The sequence below is a fragment of the Eumetopias jubatus genome, unplaced genomic scaffold (genome assembly GCF_037043125.1).
Source record: "Eumetopias jubatus isolate StellerSeaLion01/CBP00866 unplaced genomic scaffold, mEumJub1_p1.0 scaffold_17, whole genome shotgun sequence".
NCBI lineage: Eukaryota > Metazoa > Chordata > Mammalia > Carnivora > Otariidae > Eumetopias > Eumetopias jubatus.
In genome coordinates this window covers 9,751,674-9,777,444 of record NW_028274823.1, presented here as the reverse complement: position 1 = coordinate 9,777,444, position 25,771 = coordinate 9,751,674, and the positions used below count along the sequence as shown (strand labels likewise).

Here is a 25,771-nt window from a genome sequence, read left to right as displayed (position 1 = left end):
GTAAAGACTGGGAGCATTGCCCCTGGGCTGGTGGAAATGGGGTCTATCTAGACCAACTGTCCAGAGTCATTCTTGCTGTTCATATGCAGAGCGAATGCAATGGCTTTGGTGGCCTGTCCTGGGTCTGGCAAGGACATTCCACCTCCTTGAATGTCAGCCCTCAGGCCCAGCAAGGCAGACAATGGCAGCAGGAAAAAGGGTGGGGCTCCCAGAGGACTGAGAGCTTCAGGGTGGGCCCTGGCTCCTTCCACCCGAGGGCATGTGGAAGCATGATCTCAGGAGGTATATGTTGTGTTTCTTAAACCTTCGGTCCACTTGGAGCACCTGTCTGCTGTGTGTCTGGTTCGTGATTCTTTGTCACACCTGATCCATCTCAGTTCATGATCCAGCCAGGTAAGTCCTTAGCCACCCTACTCAGGCTTGTCTCTCTGCCCATCTATCCCTCTTCCCCCCAGGGTGGTCAAATCTGTCTGCTCTCTGTCAAACCAGGGAGCACCTTAATTTTCCCCACTGACACTGAGATTCTGAAAGGTGGCTCTTAACTAGGCATGGGATTCACAAGCATCTCATCTTCCCATCAATCAATGAGGTTTCATCCAGTTGTGGGAACTGTCCCAAGTGGTAGCTCCCTGCCTTTTCAGAGAACTGGCCGATTGTGCCATGAATCTCAGCTGCAATAAAATCCGGCCTGATAAGTTGAGTGGGAGTTGTACACTGATGACCATCGACTTCCTATTGAAGAGCCAACAGGGCAGGGTGGTTCCTGTCACTTACTCCGTGCTTGCAAAAGCCTCTCATTCCGTGGAGTCATATCTGCCTCTAAGGGGGCTTGGACATCATTTCCTGGGGATGGGAGTGCAATGGGTGATGGAGGTGCTCTAGGTCCTGGGATGCCCACTTGGCTCCTCCTTGACCCTCAATGCCCCTGACTCTTTATCTGAGGCTTTATATATGGCAAAGACCTCAGATCTACGTGAGTCAAGATAGACAGGTGGCAAAGGTTTTCTAAGGGACAAAAGAACATGCCAGGCTTAGAGAAGGAAAGGGACCTGGCTGAACTCACAAGGCCTTTGTCCCAGAAATGCTAGGGAAGCAGGGGAGTTTGCACAGCACACACAGGTGGAAGTAGGAGGATGCAGATGGACAACCGTCAGGATGCCTGCCTAAAACAGGTTTCAAAAAATGCTTTCCATGAAGTCTAAGTCTGTTTTTTGTTTGTTTGTTTGTTTTGTTTTTTACCTTTGTTGCCATATCCAGACACCACCTGGATCAGCAGCTCCACAGCTTCAAAAACAGAATTAGGTGAATATTTCAGTCCTCTCTCCTAAGATCATTCTCAGCTTCTATATAACGTTTCGGTTTGGAAGGGACTGGAGCCATCTCAGGGTGTATTTTCCTTATCCTTGTCCCTGTGTGTATGTGTATGTGTGTGTGTGTGTGTGCGTGTGTGTACATCTGGGGGACAGAGGGAGAATCCTCTTAAGAACCGATCCTAGGCCTGATCATAGATGGTGGGCCCATGAGTCCATTGGGATGCTGGGCTAATATTCAGGCAGGTCCTTCCCCGGTGCTAGTGTAAGCACTGCAGGCCTCTCAAGTGCAGCTGGGAACTTGCTTGTCCTGTGGCTCCTGGGCCCATGGGGTAGAGCCCTAAAAAGTGTAGGGCTAAGTGCTGGTCCTCCACCTTGCTTGCCGAGGTACACCGAGTCCTAGGATTTTGGCATAACCAAGTCAGTATGCACCAGAAGCCAATATTTTGGTGATGAAGGCAAGGGTCTTGGCATGCACCAGTAGCTTTAGTGCTCCATACTGGGTGTGCCCAGTTTGGATTAGGGCTGTCCACCACGTCACCTCCATCCAGGTCATGGGGTGTTTCTTTCCACTGGAAAGTCCTTAGCCTTGAGCCGATTGGGATGTCTCTGCTCCTTTACCTGTGGTGAAGATTAACCTCTGGGCATGTTGACAGGTCATTACCTGCCCAAAGAACTTATGCCAGAAAGAAACCCCTGGGGTTTCTCAATCTTTTAAGCTTATGAGCTAAAGTTACAGATGGAGGAGGATTTCTGTTTTTATCCCTCGGGGACTGATTCAGGTTTGGCCCTGAAGCTGGTGAGAGGAGGGGACCGGTGTCAGGGCCGCGTGGAGGTCCTGTACCGAGGCTCCTGGGGCACCGTGTGTGACGATGACTGGGACACCAATGAGGCCCACGTGGTCTGCAGGCAGCTGGGCTGTGGCTCGGCCACTTCGGCCCCTGGAAGTGCCCGTTTTGGTCAAGGCTCAGGGCCAATTTTCTTAGACAACCTGTGCTGCTGTGGCCATGAGTCCTACCTGTGGAGCTGCCCTCACAATGGCTGGAACTCGCACAACTGTGGCCACTCAGAGGATGCGGGTGTCATCTGCTCAGGTGGGGATGAAATATACCCATCTCTGTCTCTGAGAGGGTCTTTGAGGGGAAGAAACACACTAACCACAGAAGGCCCACATCCAACACTCTGAGATATTTTGTGCCTCCCAAGTTTTCTAAGGCAGCAGGCCACTGAAGTACAATGGAAAGGAAAGTGTAGGGTCAGCAGTCCTCGCCTGTTTGGCCATCAACAGAGAAGGGCCAAGATTACTTTGCAGCAACATGGCATAGTGGGTGAAAGGACCATCCCCAGTTCCGCGGGCAGAAAAAAATGGGCCTCTTCCATCCTTCCTACAGGATCATCTGCTCAGTCTACACCCCATTTCCCAGGGCCTTAGATATCAAGGTGCAGCTTTTGGGAGTATGGTTGGAAAATGAAGCACCTTCACGCCTTCATGGTGATATTCTTCTGAGTCCTCCATGAAGCCGATTCGGAGAACAGGATTGCAGTCTACATTGCAAATATGGGAGGGCAGTGAAGAGCAGTTGGGAAGTGGGGAAGGTACAGGGAATGGCAACTCACTACTACGGGGAATGCTAAATACATAGGTATATGGCCATCGAATTGACTCCCTACATAAATGGAGAAAAACCATGTAAACCCTGGGAGCTTTGCACCTGGGCTGGTGGAATTGGGGTCTATCTAGCCCAACTGCCCGGATTCATTCTTGTTGTTCATAGGCAGAGCACAGGCAATGTATTTGGTGGTCCTTTCTGGGCCTGGCAGGGACATTCCACCTCCTTGAATGTCAGTCCTCAGGCCCAGCAAGGCCGACAAGGGCAGCAGGACAAAGGGTGGGGCTCCGAGAGGACTGAGTGGTTCAGGGTGGGCCCTGGCTCTGTCCACCTGAGGGCATGTGGAAGCATGATCTCAGGAGGTGTAGGCTGTGTTTCTTGAACCTTTGGTCCATTTGGGCCACCTGTGTGCTGTGTGACTGACTCGTGTTTCTCTCTCACAGATGCAGCATCTCAGGCCAGGATCCAGTCAGGTGAGTCCTCGGCCACCCTACTCAGGCTTTTCTCTCTGCTCACCCACCCCTCTTCCCCCTAGGCTGGTCAAACCACTGCTCTCTATTGAACCTGGGAGCACCTTAATTTTCCCCACTGTCACTGAGATCCTGGAAGGTGGCTCTTACGTAGACCTGGGCATTCACAAGAGTCTCATCTTCCCATCAATCCATGAGGTTTCATCCGGTATGTGGGAACTGTCCCAAGAGGTGGCTGCCTTCCGTTTCAGAGAACTGGCCGTTTGTGCCATGAATCTAGCTGCAATACAGTCCGGGCTGATAAGTTGAGTGGCAGATTGTACATTGATGACCACCGACTTCCTATTAAAGAGCCAACAGGGCAGGCTGGTTCCTGTCCCTTACTCAGTGCTTGCAGAGGTCGCCGATTCCATGGAGTCATATCTGCCTCCAAGGGGGCCTGGACAGCATTTCCTGGGGATGGGAGTGCAATGGGTGATGGAGGTGCTCTAGGTACTGAAATACCCAGTTGTCTGCTCCTTGACCCTCAATGCCCCTGACTCTTTATCTGAGGCTTCATATATGGCAAAGCCCTCAGATCTACGTGAGTCAAGATAGACAGGTGGCAAACGTTTTCTAAGGGACAAAAGAACATGCCAGGCTTAGAGATGTAGAGGGACCTGGCTGACCTCACAAGGCCTTTGTCCCAGAAATGCTAGGGGAGCAGAGGACTTTGCACAGTACACGCGGGTGGAAGGTAGCAGGTTGTAGATGGACAACCGTCAGGATACCTGCCAAAAACAGGTTTCAAAAAATGCTTTGCATGAAGTCTAACTATGGGTATTTTTTTGTTCTGTTTTTTGTTTTTTTTACCTTTGTTGCCATATCCAGACACCACCTGGATCACCAGCTCCACAGCTGCAACAACAGAATTAGGTGAATATTTCAGTCCTCTCTCCAAGGATCATTCTCAGCTTCTAGATAATGTTTGGGTTTGGAAGGGACAGGAGCCACCTCAGGGTGTATCTTTCCTTATCCTTGTCCCTGTGTGTGTGTGTGTGTGTGTGTGTGTGTGTGTGTGTGTGTGTAGAGCTGGGGGACAGAGAGAGAAGCCTCTGAAGAACAGATCCTGGGTCTGATCATAGAGGGTGGGCCGATGACTCCATTGGGATGCTGGGCTAATATTCAGGCAAGGTCCTTCCCCGGTGCTAGTGTAAGCACTGCAGGCCTCTCAAGTGCAGCTGGGAACTTGCTTGTCCTGTGCTCCTGGGCCCATGGGGTAGAGCCCTAAGAAGAGTAGGGCTAAGTGCTGGTCCTCCACCTTGCTTGCCGAGGTGCACCGTGTCCTGGGATTTTGGCATAACCAAGTCAGTATGCACCAGAAGCCAATATTTTGGTGATGAAGGCAAGGGTCTTGGCATGCACCAGTAGCTTTAGTGCTCCATACTGGGTGTGCCCAGTTTGGATTAGGGCTGTCCACCACGTCACCTCCATCCAGGTCATGGGGTGTTTCTTTCCACTGGAAAGTCCTTAGCCTTGAGCCGATTGGGATGTCTCTGCTCCTTTACCTGTGGTGAAGATTAACCTCTGGGCATGTTGACAGGTCATTACCTGCCCAAGGAACTTATGCCAGAAAGAAACCCCTGGGGTTTCTCAATCTTTTAAGCTTATGAGCTAAAGTTACAGATGGAGGAGGATTTCTGTTTTTATCCCTCGGGGACTGATTCAGGTTTGGCCCTGAGGCTGGTGAGAGGAGGGGACCGGTGTCAGGGCCGCGTGGAGGTCCTGTACCGAGGCTCCTGGGGCACCGTGTGTGACGATGACTGGGACACCAATGAGGCCCACGTGGTCTGCAGGCAGCTGGGCTGTGGCTCGGCCACTTCGGCCCCTGGAAGTGCCCGTTTTGGTCAAGGCTCAGGGCCAATTTTCTTAGACAACCTGTGCTGCTGTGGCCATGAGTCCTACCTGTGGAGCTGCCCTCACAATGGCTGGAACTCGCACAACTGTGGCCACTCAGAGGATGCGGGTGTCATCTGCTCAGGTGGGGATGAAATATACCCATCTCTGTCTCTGAGAGGGTCTTTGAGGGGAAGAAACACACTAACCACAGAAGGCCCACATCCAACACTCTCTGAGATATTCTGTGCCTCCCAAGTTTTCTAAGGCAGCAGGCCACTGAAGTACAATGGAAAGGAAAGTGTAGGGTCAGCAGTCCTCGCCTGTTTGGCCATCAACAGAGAAGGGCCAAGATTACTTTGCAGCGACATGGCATAGTGGGTGAAAGGACCATCCCCAGTTCCGTGGGCAGAAAAAAATGGGCCTCTTCCACCCTTCCTACAGGATCATCTGCTCAGTCTACACCCCATTTCCCAGGGCGTTAGATATCAAGGTGCAGCTTTTGGGAGTATGGTTGGAAAATGAACCACCTTCACGCCTTCATGGTGATATTCTTCTGAGTCCTCCATGAAGCCGATTCGGAGAACAGGATTGCAGTCTACATTGCGAATTTGGGAGGGCAGTGAAGAGCAGTTGGGAAGTGGGGAAGGTACAGGGAATGGCAACTCACTACTACGGGGAATGCTAAACACATAGGTATATGGCCATCGAATTGACTCCCTACATAAACGGAGAAAAACCATGTAAAGCCTGGGAGCTTTGCACCTGGGCTGGTGGAATTGGGGTCTATCTAGACCAACTGCCCGGATTCATTCTTGCTGTTCATAGGCAGAGCACAGGCAATGGATTTGGTGGTCCTTTCTGGGCCTGGCAGGGACATTCCACCTCCTTGAATGTCAGTCCTGAGGCCCAGCAAGGCCGACAAGGGCAGCAGGACAAAGGGTGGGGCTCCGAGAGGACTGAGTGGTTCAGGGTGGGCCCTGGCTCTGTCCACCTGAGGGCATGTGGAAGCATGATCTCAGGAGGTGTAGGCTGTGTTTCTTGAACCTTTGGTCCATTTGGGCCACCTGTGTGCTGTGTGACTGACTCGTGTTTCTCTCTCACAGATGCAGCATCTCAGGCCAGGATCCAGTCAGGTGAGTCCTCGGCCACCCTACTCAGGCTTTTCTCTCTGCTCACCCACCCCTCTTCCCCCTAGGCTGGTCAAACCACTGCTCTCTATCGAACCTGGGAGCACCTTAATTTTCCCCACTGTCACTGAGATCCTGGAAGGTGGCTCTTACGTAGACCTGGGCATTCACAAGAGTCTCATCTTCCCATCAATCCATGAGGTTTCATCCGGTATGTGGGAACTGTCCCAAGAGGTGGCTGCCTTCCGTTTCAGAGAACTGGCCGTTTGTGCCATGAATCTAGCTGCAATACAGTCCGGGCTGATAAGTTGAGTGGCAGATTGTACATTGATGACCACCGACTTCCTATTAAAGAGCCAACAGGGCAGGCTGGTTCCTGTCCCTTACTCAGTGCTTGCAGAGGTCGCCGATTCCATGGAGTCATATCTGCCTCCAAGGGGGCCTGGACAGCATTTCCTGGGGATGGGAGTGCAATGGGTGATGGAGGTGCTCTAGGTACTGAAATACCCAGTTGTCTGCTCCTTGACCCTCAATGCCCCTGACTCTTTATCTGAGGCTTCATATATGGCAAAGCCCTCAGATCTACGTGAGTCAAGATAGACAGGTGGCAAACGTTTTCTAAGGGACAAAAGAACATGCCAGGCTTAGAGATGTAGAGGGACCTGGCTGACCTCACAAGGCCTTTGTCCCAGAAATGCTAGGGGAGCAGAGGACTTTGCACAGTACACGCGGGTGGAAGGTAGCAGGTTGTAGATGGACAACCGTCAGGATACCTGCCAAAAACAGGTTTCAAAAAATGCTTTGCATGAAGTCTAACTATGGGTATTTTTTTGTTCTGTTTTTTGTTTTTTTTACCTTTGTTGCCATATCCAGACACCACCTGGATCACCAGCTCCACAGCTGCAACAACAGAATTAGGTGAATATTTCAGTCCTCTCTCCAAGGATCATTCTCAGCTTCTAGATAATGTTTGGGTTTGGAAGGGACAGGAGCCATCTCAGGGTGTATCTTTCCTTATCCTTGTCCCTCTGTGTGTGTGTGTGTGTGTGTGTGTGTGTGTGTGTGTGTGTGTGTGTAGAGCTGGGGGACAGAGAGAGAAGCCTCTGAAGAACAGATCCTGGGTCTGATCATAGAGGGTGGGCCGATGACTCCATTGGGATGCTGGGCTAATATTCAGGCAAGGTCCTTCCCCGGTGCTAGTGTAAGCACTGCAGGCCTCTCAAGTGCAGCTGGGAACTTGCTTGTCCTGTGGCTCCTGGGCCCATGGGGTAGAGCCCTAAGAAGAGTAGGGCTAAGTGCTGGTCCTCCACCTTGCTTGCCGAGGTGCACCGTGTCCTGGGATTTTGGCATAACCAAGTCAGTATGCACCAGAAGCCAATATTTTGGTGATGAAGGCAAGGGTCTTGGCATGCACCAGTAGCTTTAGTGCTCCATACTGGGTGTGCCCAGTTTGGATTAGGGCTGTCCACCACGTCACCTCCATCCAGGTCCTGGGGTGTTTCTTTCCACTGGAAAGTCCTTAGCCTTGAGCCGATTGGGATGTCTCTGCTCCTTTACCTGTGGTGAAGATTAACCTCTGGGCATGTTGACAGGTCATTACCTGCCCAAGGAACTTATGCCAGAAAGAAACCCCTGGGGTTTCTCAATCTTTTAAGCTTATGAGCTAAAGTTACAGATGGAGGAGGATTTCTGTTTTTATCCCTCGGGGACTGATTCAGGTTTGGCCCTGAGGCTGGTGAGAGGAGGGGACCGGTGTCAGGGCCGCGTGGAGGTCCTGTACCGAGGCTCCTGGGGCACCGTGTGTGACGATGACTGGGACACCAATGAGGCCCACGTGGTCTGCAGGCAGCTGGGCTGTGGCTCGGCCACTTCGGCCCCTGGAAGTGCCCGTTTTGGTCAAGGCTCAGGGCCAATTTTCTTAGACAACCTGTGCTGCTGTGGCCATGAGTCCTACCTGTGGAGCTGCCCTCACAATGGCTGGAACTCGCACAACTGTGGCCACTCAGAGGATGCGGGTGTCATCTGCTCAGGTGGGGATGAAATATACCCATCTCTGTCTCTGAGAGGGTCTTTGAGGGGAAGAAACACACTAACCACAGAAGGCCCACATCCAACACTCTGAGATATTTTGTGCCTCCCAAGTTTTCTAAGGCAGCAGGCCACTGAAGTACAATGGAAAGGAAAGTGTAGGGTCAGCAGTCCTCGCCTGTTTGGCCATCAACAGAGAAGGGCCAAGATTACTTTGCAGCGACATGGCATAGTGGGTGAAAGGACCATCCCCAGTTCCGTGGGCAGAAAAAAATGGGCCTCTTCCATCCTTCCTACAGGATCATCTGCTCAGTCTACACCCCATTTCCCAGGGCCTTAGATATCAAGGTGCAGCTTTTGGGAGTATGGTTGGAAAATGAAGCACCTTCACGCCTTCATGGTGATATTCTTCTGAGTCCTCCATGAAGCCGATTCGGAGAACAGGATTGCAGTCTACATTGCGAATTTGGGAGGGCAGTGAAGAGCAGTTGGGAAGTGGGGAAGGTACAGGGAATGGCAACGCACTACTACGGGGAATGCTAAATACATAGGTATATGGCCATCGAATTGACTCCCTACATAAACGGAGAAAAACCATGTAAAGCCTTGGAGCTTTGCACCTGGGCTGGGGGAATTGGGGTCTATCTAGACCAACTGCCCGGATTCATTCTTGCTGTTCATAGGCAGAGCACAGGCAATGGATTTGGTGGTCCTTTCTGGGCCTGGCAGGGACATTCCACCTCCTTGAATGTCAGTCCTCAGGCCCAGCAAGGCCGACAATGACAGCAGGACGAGGGGTGGGGCTCCGAGAGGACTGAGTGGTTCAGGGTGGGCCCTGCCTCTGTCCACCTGAGGGCATGTGGAAGCATGATCTCAGGAGGTGTAGGCTGTGTTTCTTGAACCTTTGGTCCATTTGGGCCACCTGTGTGCTGTGTGACTGACTCGTGTTTCTCTCTCACAGATGCAGCATCTCAGGCCAGGATCCAGTCAGGTGAGTCCTCGGCCACCCTACTCAGGCTTTTCTCTCTGCTCACCCACCCCTCTTCCCCCTAGGCTGGTCAAACCACTGCTCTCTATCGAACCTGGGAGCACCTTAATTTTCCCCACTGTCACTGAGATCCTGGAAGGTGGCTCTTACGTAGACCTGGGCATTCACAAGAGTCTCATCTTCCCATCAATCCATGAGGTTTCATCCGGTATGTGGGAACTGTCCCAAGAGGTGGCTGCCTTCCGTTTCAGAGAACTGGCCGTTTGTGCCATGAATCTAGCTGCAATACAGTCCGGGCTGATAAGTTGAGTGGCAGATTGTACATTGATGACCACCGACTTCCTATTAAAGAGCCAACAGGGCAGGCTGGTTCCTGTCCCTTACTCAGTGCTTGCAGAGGTCGCCGATTCCATGGAGTCATATCTGCCTCCAAGGGGGCCTGGACAGCATTTCCTGGGGATGGGAGTGCAATGGGTGATGGAGGTGCTCTAGGTACTGAAATACCCAGTTGTCTGCTCCTTGACCCTCAATGCCCCTGACTCTTTATCTGAGGCTTCATATATGGCAAAGCCCTCAGATCTACGTGAGTCAAGATAGACAGGTGGCAAACGTTTTCTAAGGGAGAAAAGAACATGCCAGGCTTAGAGATGTAGAGGGATCTGGCTGACCTCACAAGGCCTTTGTCCCAGAAATGCTAGGGGAGCAGAGGACTTTGCACAGTACATGCAGGTAGAAGGTAGCAGGTTGTAGATGGACAACCGTCAGGATACCTGCCAAAAACAGGTTTCAAAAAATGCTTTGCATGAAGTCTAACTATGGGTATTTTTTTGTTCTGTTTTTTGTTTTTTTTACCTTTGTTGCCATATGCAGACACCACCTGGATCACCAGCTCCACAGCTTCAACAATAGAACCAGGTGAATATTTCAGTCCTCTCTCCAAGGATCATTCTCAGCTTCTAGATAATGTTTGGGTTTGGAAGGGACAGGAGCCATCTCAGGGTGTATCTTTCCTTATCCTTGTCCCTGTGTGTATTTGTGTGTGTGTGTGTGTGTATGTGTGTGTAGAGCTGGGGGACAGAGATAGAAGCCTCTGAAGAACAGATCCTGGGTCTGATCATAGAGGGTGGGCCGATGACTCCATTGGGATGCTGGGCTAATATTCAGGCAAGGTCCTTCCCCGGTGCTAGTGTAAGCACTGCAGGCCTCTCAAGTGCAGCTGGGAACTTGCTTGTCCTGAGGCTCCTGGGCCCATGGGGTAGAGCCCTAGGAAGAGTAGGGGTAAGTGCTGGTCCTCCACCTTGCTTACCGAGGTGCACCGTGTCCTGGGATTTTGGCATAACCAAGTCAGTATGCACCAGAAGCCAATATTTTGGTGATGAAGGCAAGGGTCTTGGCATGCACCAGTAGCTTTAGTGCTCCATACTGGGTGTGCCCAGTTTGGATTAGGGCTGTCCACCACGTCACCTCCATCCAGGTCCTGGGGTGTTTCTTTCCACTGGAAAGTCCTTAGCCTTGAGCCGATTGGGATGTCTCTGCTCCTTTACCTGTGGTGAAGATTAACCTCTGGGCATGTTGACAGGTCATTACCTGCCCAAGGAACTTATGCCAGAAAGAAACCCCTGGGGTTTCTCAATCTTTTAAGCTTATGAGCTAAAGTTACAGATGGAGGAGGATTTCTGTTTTTATCCCTCGGGGACTGATTCAGGTTTGGCCCTGAAGCTGGTGAGAGGAGGGGACCGGTGTCAGGGCCGCGTGGAGGTCCTGTACCGAGGCTCCTGGGGCACCGTGTGTGACGATGACTGGGACACCAATGAGGCCCACGTGGTCTGCAGGCAGCTGGGCTGTGGCTCGGCCACTTCGGCCCCTGGAAGTGCCCGTTTTGGTCAAGGCTCAGGGCCAATTTTCTTAGACAACCTGTGCTGCTGTGGCCATGAGTCCTACCTGTGGAGCTGCCCTCACAATGGCTGGAACTCGCACAACTGTGGCCACTCAGAGGATGCGGGTGTCATCTGCTCAGGTGGGGATGAAATATACCCATCTCTGTCTCTGAGAGGGTCTTTGAGGGGAAGAAACACACTAACCACAGAAGGCCCACATCCAACACTCTGAGATATTTTGTGCCTCCCAAGTTTTCTAAGGCAGCAGGCCACTGAAGTACAATGGAAAGGAAAGTGTAGGGTCAGCAGTCCTCGCCTGTTTGGCCATCAACAGAGAAGGGCCAAGATTACTTTGCAGCGACATGGCATAGTGGGTGAAAGGACCATCCCCAGTTCCGCGGGCAGAAAAAAATGGGCCTCTTCCATCCTTCCTACAGGATCATCTGCTCAGTCTACACCCCATTTCCCAGGGCCTTAGATATCAAGGTGCAGCTTTTGGGAGTATGGTTGGAAAATGAAGCACCTTCACGCCTTCATGGTGATATTCTTCTGAGTCCTCCATGAAGCCGATTCGGAGAACAGGATTGCAGTCTACATTGCAAATATGGGAGGGCAGTGAAGAGCAGTTGGGAAGTGGGGAAGGTACAGGGAATGGCAACTCACTACTACGGGGAATGCTAAATACATAGGTATATGGCCATCGAATTGACTCCCTACATAAATGGAGAAAAACCATGTAAAGCCTGGGAGCTTTGCACCTGGGCTGGTGGAATTGGGGTCTATCTAGCCCAACTGCCCGGATTCATTCTTGTTGTTCATAGGCAGAGCACAGGCAATGTATTTGGTGGTCCTTTCTGGGCCTGGCAGGGACATTCCACCTCCTTGAATGTCAGTCCTCAGGCCCAGCAAGGCCGACAAGGGCAGCAGGACAAAGGGTGGGGCTCCGAGAGGACTGAGTGGTTCAGGGTGGGCCCTGGCTCTGTCCACCTGAGGGCATGTGGAAGCATGATCTCAGGAGGTGTAGGCTGTGTTTCTTGAACCTTTGGTCCATTTGGGCCACCTGTGTGCTGTGTGACTGACTCGTGTTTCTCTCTCACAGATGCAGCATCTCAGGCCAGGATCCAGTCAGGTGAGTCCTCGGCCACCCTACTCAGGCTTTTCTCTCTGCTCACCCACCCCTCTTCCCCCTAGGCTGGTCAAACCACTGCTCTCTATTGAACCTGGGAGCACCTTAATTTTCCCCACTGTCACTGAGATCCTGGAAGGTGGCTCTTAAGTAGACCTGGGCATTCACAAGAGTCTCATCTTCCCATCAATCCATGAGGTTTCATCCGGTATGTGGGAACTGTCCCAAGAGGTGGCTGCCTTCCGTTTCAGAGAACTGGCCGTTTGTGCCATGAATCTAGCTGCAATACAGTCCGGGCTGATAAGTTGAGTGGCAGATTGTACATTGATGACCACCGACTTCCTATTAAAGAGCCAACAGGGCAGGCTGGTTCCTGTCCCTTACTCAGTGCTTGCAGAGGTCGCCGATTCCATGGAGTCATATCTGCCTCCAAGGGGGCCTGGACAGCATTTCCTGGGGATGGGAGTGCAATGGGTGATGGAGGTGCTCTAGGTACTGAAATACCCAGTTGTCTGCTCCTTGACCCTCAATGCCCCTGACTCTTTATCTGAGGCTTCATATATGGCAAAGCCCTCAGATCTACGTGAGTCAAGATAGACAGGTGGCAAACGTTTTCTAAGGGACAAAAGAACATGCCAGGCTTAGAGATGTAGAGGGACCTGGCTGACCTCACAAGGCCTTTGTCCCAGAAATGCTAGGGGAGCAGAGGACTTTGCACAGTACACGCGGGTGGAAGGTAGCAGGTTGTAGATGGACAACCGTCAGGATACCTGCCAAAAACAGGTTTCAAAAAATGCTTTGCATGAAGTCTAACTATGGGTATTTTTTTGTTCTGTTTTTTGTTTTTTTTACCTTTGTTGCCATATCCAGACACCACCTGGATCACCAGCTCCACAGCTGCAACAACAGAATTAGGTGAATATTTCAGTCCTCTCTCCAAGGATCATTCTCAGCTTCTAGAAAATGTTTGGGTTTGGAAGGGACAGGAGCCATCTCAGGGTGTATCTTTCCTTATCCTTGTCCCTGTGTGTGTGTGTGTGTGTGTGTGTGTGTGTGTGTGTGTGTGTGTGTGTGTGTGTGTGTAGAGCTGGGGGACAGAGATAGAAGCCTCTGAAGAACAGATCCTGGGTCTGATCATAGAGGGTGGGCCGATGACTCCATTGGGATGCTGGGCTAATATTCAGGCAAGGTCCTTCCCCGGTGCTAGTGTAAGCACTGCAGGCCTCTCAAGTGCAGCTGGGAACTTGCTTGTCCTGAGGCTCCTGGGCCCATGGGGTAGAGCCCTAGGAAGAGTAGGGGTAAGTGCTGGTCCTCCACCTTGCTTACCGAGGTGCACCGTGTCCTGGGATTTTGGCATAACCAAGTCAGTATGCACCAGAAGCCAATATTTTGGTGATGAAGGCAAGGGTCTTGGCATGCACCAGTAGCTTTAGTGCTCCATACTGGGTGTGCCCAGTTTGGATTAGGGCTGTCCACCACGTCACCTCCATCCAGGTCCTGGGGTGTTTCTTTCCACTGGAAAGTCCTTAGCCTTGAGCCGATTGGGATGTCTCTGCTCCTTTACCTGTGGTGAAGATTAACCTCTGGGCATGTTGACAGGTCATTACCTGCCCAAGGAACTTATGCCAGAAAGAAACCCCTGGGGTTTCTCTATCTTTTAAGCTTATGAGCTAAAGTTACAGATGGAGGAGGATTTCTGTTTTTATCCCTCGGGGACTGATTCAGGTTTGGCCCTGAAGCTGGTGAGAGGAGGGGACCGGTGTCAGGGCCGCGTGGAGGTCCTGTACCGAGGCTCCTGGGGCACCGTGTGTGACGATGACTGGGACACCAATGAGGCCCACGTGGTCTGCAGGCAGCTGGGCTGTGGCTCGGCCACTTCGGCCCCTGGAAGTGCCCGTTTTGGTCAAGGCTCAGGGCCAATTTTCTTAGACAACCTGTGCTGCTGTGGCCATGAGTCCTACCTGTGGAGCTGCCCTCACAATGGCTGGAACTCGCACAACTGTGGCCACTCAGAGGATGCGGGTGTCATCTGCTCAGGTGGGGATGAAATATACCCATCTCTGTCTCTGAGAGGGTCTTTGAGGGGAAGAAACACACTAACCACAGAAGGCCCACATCCAACACTCTGAGATATTTTGTGCCTCCCAAGTTTTCTAAGGCAGCAGGCCACTGAAGTACAATGGAAAGGAAAGTGTAGGGTCAGCAGTCCTCGCCTGTTTGGCCATCAACAGAGAAGGGCCAAGATTACTTTGCAGCGACATGGCATAGTGGGTGAAAGGACCATCCCCAGTTCCGTGGGCAGAAAAAAATGGGCCTCTTCCACCCTTCCTACAGGATCATCTGCTCAGTCTACACCCCATTTCCCAGGGCGTTAGATATCAAGGTGCAGCTTTTGGGAGTATGGTAGGAAAATGAACCACCTTCACGCCTTCATGGTGATATTCTTCTGAGTCCTCCATGAAGCCGATTCGGAGAACAGGATTGCAGTCTACATTGCGAATTTGGGAGGGCAGTGAAGAGCAGTTGGGAAGTGGGGAAGGTACAGGGAATGGCAACTCACTACTACGGGGAATGCTAAATACATAGGTATATGGCCATCGAATTGACTCCCTACATAAATGGAGAAAAACCATGTAAAGCCTGGGAGCTTTGCACCTGGGCTGGTGGAATTGGGGTCTATCTAGCCCAACTGCCCGGATTCATTCTTGTTGTTCATAGGCAGAGCACAGGCAATGTATTTGGTGGTCCTTTCTGGGCCTGGCAGGGACATTCCACCTCCTTGAATGTCAGTCCTCAGGCCCAGCAAGGCCGACAAGGGCAGCAGGACAAAGGGTGGGGCTCCGAGAGGACTGAGTGGTTCAGGGTGGGCCCTGGCTCTGTCCACCTGAGGGCATGTGGAAGCATGATCTCAGGAGGTGTAGGCTGTGTTTCTTGAACCTTTGGTCCATTTGGGCCACCTGTGTGCTGTGTGACTGACTCGTGTTTCTCTCTCACAGATGCAGCATCTCAGGCCAGGATCCAGTCAGGTGAGTCCTCGGCCACCCTACTCAGGCTTTTCTCTCTGCTCACCCACCCCTCTTCCCCCTAGGCTGGTCAAACCACTGCTCTCTATTGAACCTGGGAGCACCTTAATTTTCCCCACTGTCACTGAGATCCTGGAAGGTGGCTCTTAAGTAGACCTGGGCATTCACAAGAGTCTCATCTTCCCATCAATCCATGAGGTTTCATCCGGTATGTGGGAACTGTCCCAAGAGGTGGCTGCCTTCCGTTTCAGAGAACTGGCCGTTTGTGCCATGAATCTAGCTGCAATACAGTCCGGGCTGATAAGTTGAGTGGCAGATTGTACATTGATGACCACCGACTTCCTATTAAAGAGCCAACAGGGCAGGCTGGTTCCTGTCCCTTACTCAGTGCTTGCAGAGGTCGCCGATTCCATGGAGTCATATCTGCCTCCAAGGGGGCCTGGACAGCATTTCCTGGGGATGGGAGTGCAATGGGTGATGGAGGTGCTCTAGGTACTGAAATACCCAGTTGTCTGCTCCTTGACCCTCAATGCCCCTGACTCTTTATCTGAGGCTTCATATATGGCAAAGCCCTCAGATCTACGTGAGTCAAGATAGACAGGTGGCAAACGTTTTCTAAGGGACAAAAGAACATGCCAGGCTTAGAGATGTAGAGGGACCTGGCTGACCTCACAAGGCCTTTGTCCCAGAAATGCTAGGGGAGCAGAGGACTTTGCACAGTACACGCGGGTGGAAGGTAGCAGGTTGTAGATGGACAACCGTCAGGATACCTGCCAAAAACAGGTTTCAAAAAATGCTTTGCATGAAGTCTAACTATGGGTATTTTTTTGTTCTGTTTTTTGTTTTTTTTACCTTTGTTGCCATATCCAGACACCACCTGGATCACCAGCTCCACAGCTGCAACAACAGAATTAGGTGAATATTTCAGTCCTCTCTCCAAGGATCATTCTCAGCTTCTAGAAAATGTTTGGGTTTGGAAGGGACAGGAGCCATCTCAGGGTGTATCTTTCCTTATCCTTGTCCCTGTGTGTGTGTGTGTGTGTGTGTGTGTGTGTGTGTGTGTGTGTGTGTGTGTGTAGAGCTGGGGGACAGAGATAGAAGCCTCTGAAGAACAGATCCTGGGTCTGATCATAGAGGGTGGGCCGATGACTCCATTGGGATGCTGGGCTAATATTCAGGCAAGGTCCTTCCCCGGTGCTAGTGTAAGCACTGCAGGCCTCTCAAGTGCAGCTGGGAACTTGCTTGTCCTGAGGCTCCTGGGCCCATGGGGTAGAGCCCTAGGAAGAGTAGGGGTAAGTGCTGGTCCTCCACCTTGCTTACCGAGGTGCACCGTGTCCTGGGATTTTGGCATAACCAAGTCAGTATGCACCAGAAGCCAATATTTTGGTGATGAAGGCAAGGGTCTTGGCATGCACCAGTAGCTTTAGTGCTCCATACTGGGTGTGCCCAGTTTGGATTAGGGCTGTCCACCACGTCACCTCCATCCAGGTCCTGGGGTGTTTCTTTCCACTGGAAAGTCCTTAGCCTTGAGCCGATTGGGATGTCTCTGCTCCTTTACCTGTGGTGAAGATTAACCTCTGGACATGTTGACAGGTCATTACCTGCCCAAGGAACTTATGCCAGAAAGAAACCCCTGGGGTTTCTCTATCTTTTAAGCTTATGAGCTAAAGTTACAGATGGAGGAGGATTTCTGTTTTTATCCCTCGGGGACTGATTCAGGTTTTGCCCTGAAGCTGGTGAGAGGAGGGGACCGGTGTCAGGGCCGCGTGGAGGTCCTGTACCGAGGCTCCTGGGGCACCGTGTGTGACGATGACTGGGACACCAATGAGGCCCACGTGGTCTGCAGGCAGCTGGGCTGTGGCTCGGCCACTTCGGCCCCTGGAAGTGCCCGTTTTGGTCAAGGCTCAGGGCCAATTTTCTTAGACAACCTGTGCTGCTGTGGCCATGAGTCCTACCTGTGGAGCTGCCCTCACAATGGCTGGAACTCGCACAACTGTGGCCACTCAGAGGATGCGGGTGTCATCTGCTCAGGTGGGGATGAAATATACCCATCTCTGTCTCTGAGAGGGTCTTTGAGGGGAAGAAACACACTAACCACAGAAGGCCCACATCCAACACTCTGAGATATTTTGTGCCTCCCAAGTTTTCTAAGGCAGCAGGCCACTGAAGTACAATGGAAAGGAAAGTGTAGGGTCAGCAGTCCTCGCCTGTTTGGCCATCAACAGAGAAGGGCCAAGATTACTTTGCAGCGACATGGCATAGTGGGTGAAAGGACCATCCCCAGTTCCGTGGGCAGAAAAAAATGGGCCTCTTCCACCCTTCCTACAGGATCATCTGCTCAGTCTACACCCCATTTCCCAGGGCGTTAGATATCAAGGTGCAGCTTTTGGGAGTATGGTAGGAAAATGAACCACCTTCACGCCTTCATGGTGATATTCTTCTGAGTCCTCCATGAAGCCGATTCGGAGAACAGGATTGCAGTCTACATTGCGAATTTGGGAGGGCAGTGAAGAGCAGTTGGGAAGTGGGGAAGGTACAGGGAATGGCAACTCACTACTACGGGGAATGCTAAATACATAGGTATATGGCCATCGAATTGACTCCCTACATAAACGGAGAAAAACCATGTAAAGCCTGGGAGCTTTGCACCTGGGCTGGTGGAATTGGGGTCTATCTAGACCAACTGCCCGGATTCATTCTTGCTGTTCATAGGCAGAGCACAGGCAATGGATTTGGTGGTCCTTTCTGGGCCTGGCAGGGACATTCCACCTCCTTGAATGTCAGTCCTCAGGCCCAGCAAGGCCGACAGGGCAGCAGGACAAAGGGTGGGGCTCCGAGAGGACTGAGTGGTTCAGGGTGGGCCCTGGCTCTGTCCACCTGAGGGCATGTGGAAGCATGATCTCAGGAGGTGTAGGCTGTGTTTCTTGAACCTTTGGTCCATTTGGGCCACCTGTGTGCTGTGTGACTGACTCGTGTTTCTCTCTCACAGATGCAGCATCTCAGGCCAGGATCCAGTCAGGTGAGTCCTCGGCCACCCTACTCAGGCTTTTCTCTCTGCTCACCCACCCCTCTTCCCCCTAGGCTGGTCAAACCACTGCTCTCTATCGAACCTGGGAGCACCTTAATTTTCCCCACTGTCACTGAGATCCTGGAAGGTGGCTCTTACGTAGACCTGGGCATTCACAAGAGTCTCATCTTCCCATCAATCCATGAGGTTTCATCCGGTATGTGGGAACTGTCCCAAGAGGTGGCTGCCTTCCGTTTCAGAGAACTGGCCGTTTGTGCCATGAATCTAGCTGCAATACAGTCCGGGCTGATAAGTTGAGTGGCAGATTGTACATTGATGACCACCGACTTCCTATTAAAGAGCCAACAGGGCAGGCTGGTTCCTGTCCCTTACTCAGTGCTTGCAGAGGTCGCCGATTCCATGGAGTCATATCTGCCTCCAAGGGGGCCTGGACAGCATTTCCTGGGGATGGGAGTGCAATGGGTGATGGAGGTGCTCTAGGTACTGAAATACCCAGTTGTCTGCTCCTTGACCCTCAATGCCCCTGACTCTTTATCTGAGGCTTCATATATGGCAAAGCCCTCAGATCTACGTGAGTCAAGATAGACAGGTGGCAAACGTTTTCTAAGGGACAAAAGAACATGCCAGGCTTAGAGATGTAGAGGGACCTGGCTGACCTCACAAGGCCTTTGTCCCAGAAATGCTAGGGGAGCAGAGGACTTTGCACAGTACACGCGGGTGGAAGGTAGCAGGTTGTAGATGGACAACCGTCAGGATACCTGCCAAAAACAGGTTTCAAAAAATGCTTTGCATGAAGTCTAACTATGGGTATTTTTTTGTTCTGTTTTTTGTTTTTTTTACCTTTGTTGCCATATCCAGACACCACCTGGATCACCAGCTCCACAGCTGCAACAACAGAATTAGGTGAATATTTCAGTCCTCTCTCCAAGGATCATTCTCAGCTTCTAGATAATGTTTGGGTTTGGAAGGGACAGGAGCCATCTCAGGGTGTATCTTTCCTTATCCTTGTCCCTCTGTGTGTGTGTGTGTGTGTGTGTGTGTGTGTGTGTGTGTGTGTGTGTAGAGCTGGGGGACAGAGAGAGAAGCCTCTGAAGAACAGATCCTGGGTCTGATCATAGAGGGTGGGCCGATGACTCCATTGGGATGCTGGGCTAATATTCAGGCAAGGTCCTTCCCCGGTGCTAGTGTAAGCACTGCAGGCCTCTCAAGTGCAGCTGGGAACTTGCTTGTCCTGTGGCTCCTGGGCCCATGGGGTAGAGCCCTAAGAAGAGTAGGGCTAAGTGCTGGTCCTCCACCTTGCTTGCCGAGGTGCACCGTGTCCTGGGATTTTGGCATAACCAAGTCAGTATGCACCAGAAGCCAATATTTTGGTGATGAAGGCAAGGGTCTTGGCATGCACCAGTAGCTTTAGTGCTCCATACTGGGTGTGCCCAGTTTGGATTAGGGCTGTCCACCACGTCACCTCCATCCAGGTCCTGGGGTGTTTCTTTCCACTGGAAAGTCCTTAGCCTTGAGCCGATTGGGATGTCTCTGCTCCTTTACCTGTGGTGAAGATTAACCTCTGGGCATGTTGACAGGTCATTACCTGCCCAAGGAACTTATGCCAGAAAGAAACCCCTGGGGTTTCTCAATCTTTTAAGCTTATGAGCTAAAGTTACAGATGGAGGAGGATTTCTGTTTTTATCCCTCGGGGACTGATTCAGGTTTGGCCCTGAGGCTGGTGAGAGGAGGGGACCGGTGTCAGGGCCGCGTGGAGGTCCTGTACCGAGGCTCCTGGGGCACCGTGTGTGACGATGACTGGGACACCAATGAGGCCCACGTGGTCTGCAGGCAGCTGGGCTGTGGCTCGGCCACTTCGGCCCCTGGAAGTGCCCGTTTTGGTCAAGGCTCAGGGCCAATTTTCTTAGACAACCTGTGCTGCTGTGGCCATGAGTCCTACCTGTGGAGCTGCCCTCACAATGGCTGGAACTCGCACAACTGTGGCCACTCAGAGGATGCGGGTGTCATCTGCTCAGGTGGGGATGAAATATACCCATCTCTGTCTCTGAGAGGGTCTTTGAGGGGAAGAAACACACTAACCACAGAAGGCCCACATCCAACACTCTGAGATATTTTGTGCCTCCCAAGTTTTCTAAGGCAGCAGGCCACTGAAGTACAATGGAAAGGAAAGTGTAGGGTCAGCAGTCCTCGCCTGTTTGGCCATCAACAGAGAAGGGCCAAGATTACTTTGCAGCGACATGGCATAGTGGGTGAAAGGACCATCCCCAGTTCCGTGGGCAGAAAAAAATGGGCCTCTTCCATCCTTCCTACAGGATCATCTGCTCAGTCTACACCCCATTTCCCAGGGCCTTAGATATCAAGGTGCAGCTTTTGGGAGTATGGTTGGAAAATGAAGCACCTTCACGCCTTCATGGTGATATTCTTCTGAGTCCTCCATGAAGCCGATTCGGAGAACAGGATTGCAGTCTACATTGCGAATTTGGGAGGGCAGTGAAGAGCAGTTGGGAAGTGGGGAAGGTACAGGGAATGGCAACGCACTACTACGGGGAATGCTAAATACATAGGTATATGGCCATCGAATTGACTCCCTACATAAACGGAGAAAAACCATGTAAAGCCTTGGAGCTTTGCACCTGGGCTGGGGGAATTGGGGTCTATCTAGACCAACTGCCCGGATTCATTCTTGCTGTTCATAGGCAGAGCACAGGCAATGGATTTGGTGGTCCTTTCTGGGCCTGGCAGGGACATTCCACCTCCTTGAATGTCAGTCCTCAGGCCCAGCAAGGCCGACAATGACAGCAGGACGAGGGGTGGGGCTCCGAGAGGACTGAGTGGTTCAGGGTGGGCCCTGCCTCTGTCCACCTGAGGGCATGTGGAAGCATGATCTCAGGAGGTGTAGGCTGTGTTTCTTGAACCTTTGGTCCATTTGGGCCACCTGTGTGCTGTGTGACTGACTCGTGTTTCTCTCTCACAGATGCAGCATCTCAGGCCAGGATCCAGTCAGGTGAGTCCTCGGCCACCCTACTCAGGCTTTTCTCTCTGCTCACCCACCCCTCTTCCCCCTAGGCTGGTCAAACCACTGCTCTCTATCGAACCTGGGAGCACCTTAATTTTCCCCACTGTCACTGAGATCCTGGAAGGTGGCTCTTACGTAGACCTGGGCATTCACAAGAGTCTCATCTTCCCATCAATCCATGAGGTTTCATCCGGTATGTGGGAACTGTCCCAAGAGGTGGCTGCCTTCCGTTTCAGAGAACTGGCCGTTTGTGCCATGAATCTAGCTGCAATACAGTCCGGGCTGATAAGTTGAGTGGCAGATTGTACATTGATGACCACCGACTTCCTATTAAAGAGCCAACAGGGCAGGCTGGTTCCTGTCCCTTACTCAGTGCTTGCAGAGGTCGCCGATTCCATGGAGTCATATCTGCCTCCAAGGGGGCCTGGACAGCATTTCCTGGGGATGGGAGTGCAATGGGTGATGGAGGTGCTCTAGGTACTGAAATACCCAGTTGTCTGCTCCTTGACCCTCAATGCCCCTGACTCTTTATCTGAGGCTTCATATATGGCAAAGCCCTCAGATCTACGTGAGTCAAGATAGACAGGTGGCAAACGTTTTCTAAGGGAGAAAAGAACATGCCAGGCTTAGAGATGTAGAGGGATCTGGCTGACCTCACAAGGCCTTTGTCCCAGAAATGCTAGGGGAGCAGAGGACTTTGCACAGTACATGCAGGTAGAAGGTAGCAGGTTGTAGATGGACAACCGTCAGGATACCTGCCAAAAACAGGTTTCAAAAAATGCTTTGCATGAAGTCTAACTATGGGTATTTTTTTGTTCTGTTTTTTGTTTTTTTTACCTTTGTTGCCATATGCAGACACCACCTGGATCACCAGCTCCACAGCTTCAACAATAGAACCAGGTGAATATTTCAGTCCTCTCTCCAAGGATCATTCTCAGCTTCTAGATAATGTTTGGGTTTGGAAGGGACAGGAGCCATCTCAGGGTGTATCTTTCCTTATCCTTGTCCCTGTGTGTATTTGTGTGTGTGTGTGTGTGTATGTGTGTGTAGAGCTGGGGGACAGAGATAGAAGCCTCTGAAGAACAGATCCTGGGTCTGATCATAGAGGGTGGGCCGATGACTCCATTGGGATGCTGGGCTAATATTCAGGCAAGGTCCTTCCCCGGTGCTAGTGTAAGCACTGCAGGCCTCTCAAGTGCAGCTGGGAACTTGCTTGTCCTGAGGCTCCTGGGCCCATGGGGTAGAGCCCTAGGAAGAGTAGGGGTAAGTGCTGGTCCTCCACCTTGCTTACCGAGGTGCACCGTGTCCTGGGATTTTGGCATAACCAAGTCAGTATGCACCAGAAGCCAATATTTTGGTGATGAAGGCAAGGGTCTTGGCATGCACCAGTAGCTTTAGTGCTCCATACTGGGTGTGCCCAGTTTGGATTAGGGCTGTCCACCACGTCACCTCCATCCAGGTCCTGGGGTGTTTCTTTCCACTGGAAAGTCCTTAGCCTTGAGCCGATTGGGATGTCTCTGCTCCTTTACCTGTGGTGAAGATTAACCTCTGGGCATGTTGACAGGTCATTACCTGCCCAAGGAACTTATGCCAGAAAGAAACCCCTGGGGTTTCTCAATCTTTTAAGCTTATGAGCTAAAGTTACAGATGGAGGAGGATTTCTGTTTTTATCCCTCGGGGACTGATTCAGGTTTGGCCCTGAAGCTGGTGAGAGGAGGGGACCGGTGTCAGGGCCGCGTGGAGGTCCTGTACCGAGGCTCCTGGGGCACCGTGTGTGACGATGACTGGGACACCAATGAGGCCCACGTGGTCTGCAGGCAGCTGGGCTGTGGCTCGGCCACTTCGGCCCCTGGAAGTGCCCGTTTTGGTCAAGGCTCAGGGCCAATTTTCTTAGACAACCTGTGCTGCTGTGGCCATGAGTCCTACCTGTGGAGCTGCCCTCACAATGGCTGGAACTCGCACAACTGTGGCCACTCAGAGGATGCGGGTGTCATCTGCTCAGGTGGGGATGAAATATACCCATCTCTGTCTCTGAGAGGGTCTTTGAGGGGAAGAAACACACTAACCACAGAAGGCCCACATCCAACACTCTGAGATATTTTGTGCCTCCCAAGTTTTCTAAGGCAGCAGGCCACTGAAGTACAATGGAAAGGAAAGTGTAGGGTCAGCAGTCCTCGCCTGTTTGGCCATCAACAGAGAAGGGCCAAGATTACTTTGCAGCGACATGGCATAGTGGGTGAAAGGACCATCCCCAGTTCCGCGGGCAGAAAAAAATGGGCCTCTTCCATCCTTCCTACAGGATCATCTGCTCAGTCTACACCCCATTTCCCAGGGCCTTAGATATCAAGGTGCAGCTTTTGGGAGTATGGTTGGAAAATGAAGCACCTTCACGCCTTCATGGTGATATTCTTCTGAGTCCTCCATGAAGCCGATTCGGAGAACAGGATTGCAGTCTACATTGCAAATATGGGAGGGCAGTGAAGAGCAGTTGGGAAGTGGGGAAGGTACAGGGAATGGCAACTCACTACTACGGGGAATGCTAAATACATAGGTATATGGCCATCGAATTGACTCCCTACATAAATGGAGAAAAACCATGTAAAGCCTGGGAGCTTTGCACCTGGGCTGGTGGAATTGGGGTCTATCTAGCCCAACTGCCCGGATTCATTCTTGTTGTTCATAGGCAGAGCACAGGCAATGTATTTGGTGGTCCTTTCTGGGCCTGGCAGGGACATTCCACCTCCTTGAATGTCAGTCCTCAGGCCCAGCAAGGCCGACAAGGGCAGCAGGACAAAGGGTGGGGCTCCGAGAGGACTGAGTGGTTCAGGGTGGGCCCTGGCTCTGTCCACCTGAGGGCATGTGGAAGCATGATCTCAGGAGGTGTAGGCTGTGTTTCTTGAACCTTTGGTCCATTTGGGCCACCTGTGTGCTGTGTGACTGACTCGTGTTTCTCTCTCACAGATGCAGCATCTCAGGCCAGGATCCAGTCAGGTGAGTCCTCGGCCACCCTACTCAGGCTTTTCTCTCTGCTCACCCACCCCTCTTCCCCCTAGGCTGGTCAAACCACTGCTCTCTATTGAACCTGGGAGCACCTTAATTTTCCCCACTGTCACTGAGATCCTGGAAGGTGGCTCTTAAGTAGACCTGGGCATTCACAAGAGTCTCATCTTCCCATCAATCCATGAGGTTTCATCCGGTATGTGGGAACTGTCCCAAGAGGTGGCTGCCTTCCGTTTCAGAGAACTGGCCGTTTGTGCCATGAATCTAGCTGCAATACAGTCCGGGCTGATAAGTTGAGTGGCAGATTGTACATTGATGACCACCGACTTCCTATTAAAGAGCCAACAGGGCAGGCTGGTTCCTGTCCCTTACTCAGTGCTTGCAGAGGTCGCCGATTCCATGGAGTCATATCTGCCTCCAAGGGGGCCTGGACAGCATTTCCTGGGGATGGGAGTGCAATGGGTGATGGAGGTGCTCTAGGTACTGAAATACCCAGTTGTCTGCTCCTTGACCCTCAATGCCCCTGACTCTTTATCTGAGGCTTCATATATGGCAAAGCCCTCAGATCTACGTGAGTCAAGATAGACAGGTGGCAAACGTTTTCTAAGGGACAAAAGAACATGCCAGGCTTAGAGATGTAGAGGGACCTGGCTGACCTCACAAGGCCTTTGTCCCAGAAATGCTAGGGGAGCAGAGGACTTTGCACAGTACACGCGGGTGGAAGGTAGCAGGTTGTAGATGGACAACCGTCAGGATACCTGCCAAAAACAGGTTTCAAAAAATGCTTTCCATGAAGTCTAACTATGGGTATTTTTTTGTTCTGTTTTTTGTTTTTTTTACCTTTGTTGCCATATCCAGACACCACCTGGATCACCAGCTCCACAGCTGCAACAACAGAATTAGGTGAATATTTCAGTCCTCTCTCCAAGGATCATTCTCAGCTTCTAGAAAATGTTTGGGTTTGGAAGGGACAGGAGCCATCTCAGGGTGTATCTTTCCTTATCCTTGTCCCTGTGTGTGTGTGTGTGTGTGTGTGTGTGTGTGTGTGTGTGTGTGTGTGTGTGTAGAGCTGGGGGACAGAGATAGAAGCCTCTGAAGAACAGATCCTGGGTCTGATCATAGAGGGTGGGCCGATGACTCCATTGGGATGCTGGGCTAATATTCAGGCAAGGTCCTTCCCCGGTGCTAGTGTAAGCACTGCAGGCCTCTCAAGTGCAGCTGGGAACTTGCTTGTCCTGAGGCTCCTGGGCCCATGGGGTAGAGCCCTAGGAAGAGTAGGGGTAAGTGCTG

At 51.8% G+C, this 25,771-nt stretch overlaps 1 protein-coding gene across 1 annotated transcript in view; it reads left to right on the top strand.

Moving 5' to 3' along the window:
* The window catches only part of LOC148162134 (scavenger receptor cysteine-rich domain-containing protein DMBT1-like), a 58,279-nt gene extending 33,536 nt beyond the window's left edge, over positions 1 to 24,743 (top strand). The window contains exons 10-30 of the mRNA XM_088020111.1: positions 791 to 801; positions 1,997 to 2,011; positions 2,044 to 2,404; positions 3,364 to 3,393; positions 5,036 to 5,410; positions 6,372 to 6,401; positions 8,051 to 8,425; positions 9,391 to 9,418; positions 10,581 to 10,621; positions 11,117 to 11,428; positions 12,388 to 12,417; positions 14,077 to 14,451; positions 15,411 to 15,440; positions 17,094 to 17,468; positions 18,427 to 18,456; positions 20,106 to 20,480; positions 21,446 to 21,473; positions 22,636 to 22,676; positions 23,172 to 23,483; positions 24,443 to 24,472; positions 24,721 to 24,743. Of these exons, the coding sequence (XP_087876237.1) occupies positions 791 to 801; positions 1,997 to 2,011; positions 2,044 to 2,404; positions 3,364 to 3,393; positions 5,036 to 5,410; positions 6,372 to 6,401; positions 8,051 to 8,425; positions 9,391 to 9,418; positions 10,581 to 10,621; positions 11,117 to 11,428; positions 12,388 to 12,417; positions 14,077 to 14,451; positions 15,411 to 15,440; positions 17,094 to 17,468; positions 18,427 to 18,456; positions 20,106 to 20,480; positions 21,446 to 21,473; positions 22,636 to 22,676; positions 23,172 to 23,483; positions 24,443 to 24,472; positions 24,721 to 24,743 (3,227 nt within the window). The remainder of the gene's footprint in view (positions 1 to 790; positions 802 to 1,996; positions 2,012 to 2,043; positions 2,405 to 3,363; positions 3,394 to 5,035; positions 5,411 to 6,371; positions 6,402 to 8,050; positions 8,426 to 9,390; positions 9,419 to 10,580; positions 10,622 to 11,116; positions 11,429 to 12,387; positions 12,418 to 14,076; positions 14,452 to 15,410; positions 15,441 to 17,093; positions 17,469 to 18,426; positions 18,457 to 20,105; positions 20,481 to 21,445; positions 21,474 to 22,635; positions 22,677 to 23,171; positions 23,484 to 24,442; positions 24,473 to 24,720) is intronic.
* Positions 24,744 to 25,771: the final 1,028 nt, after the last annotated feature.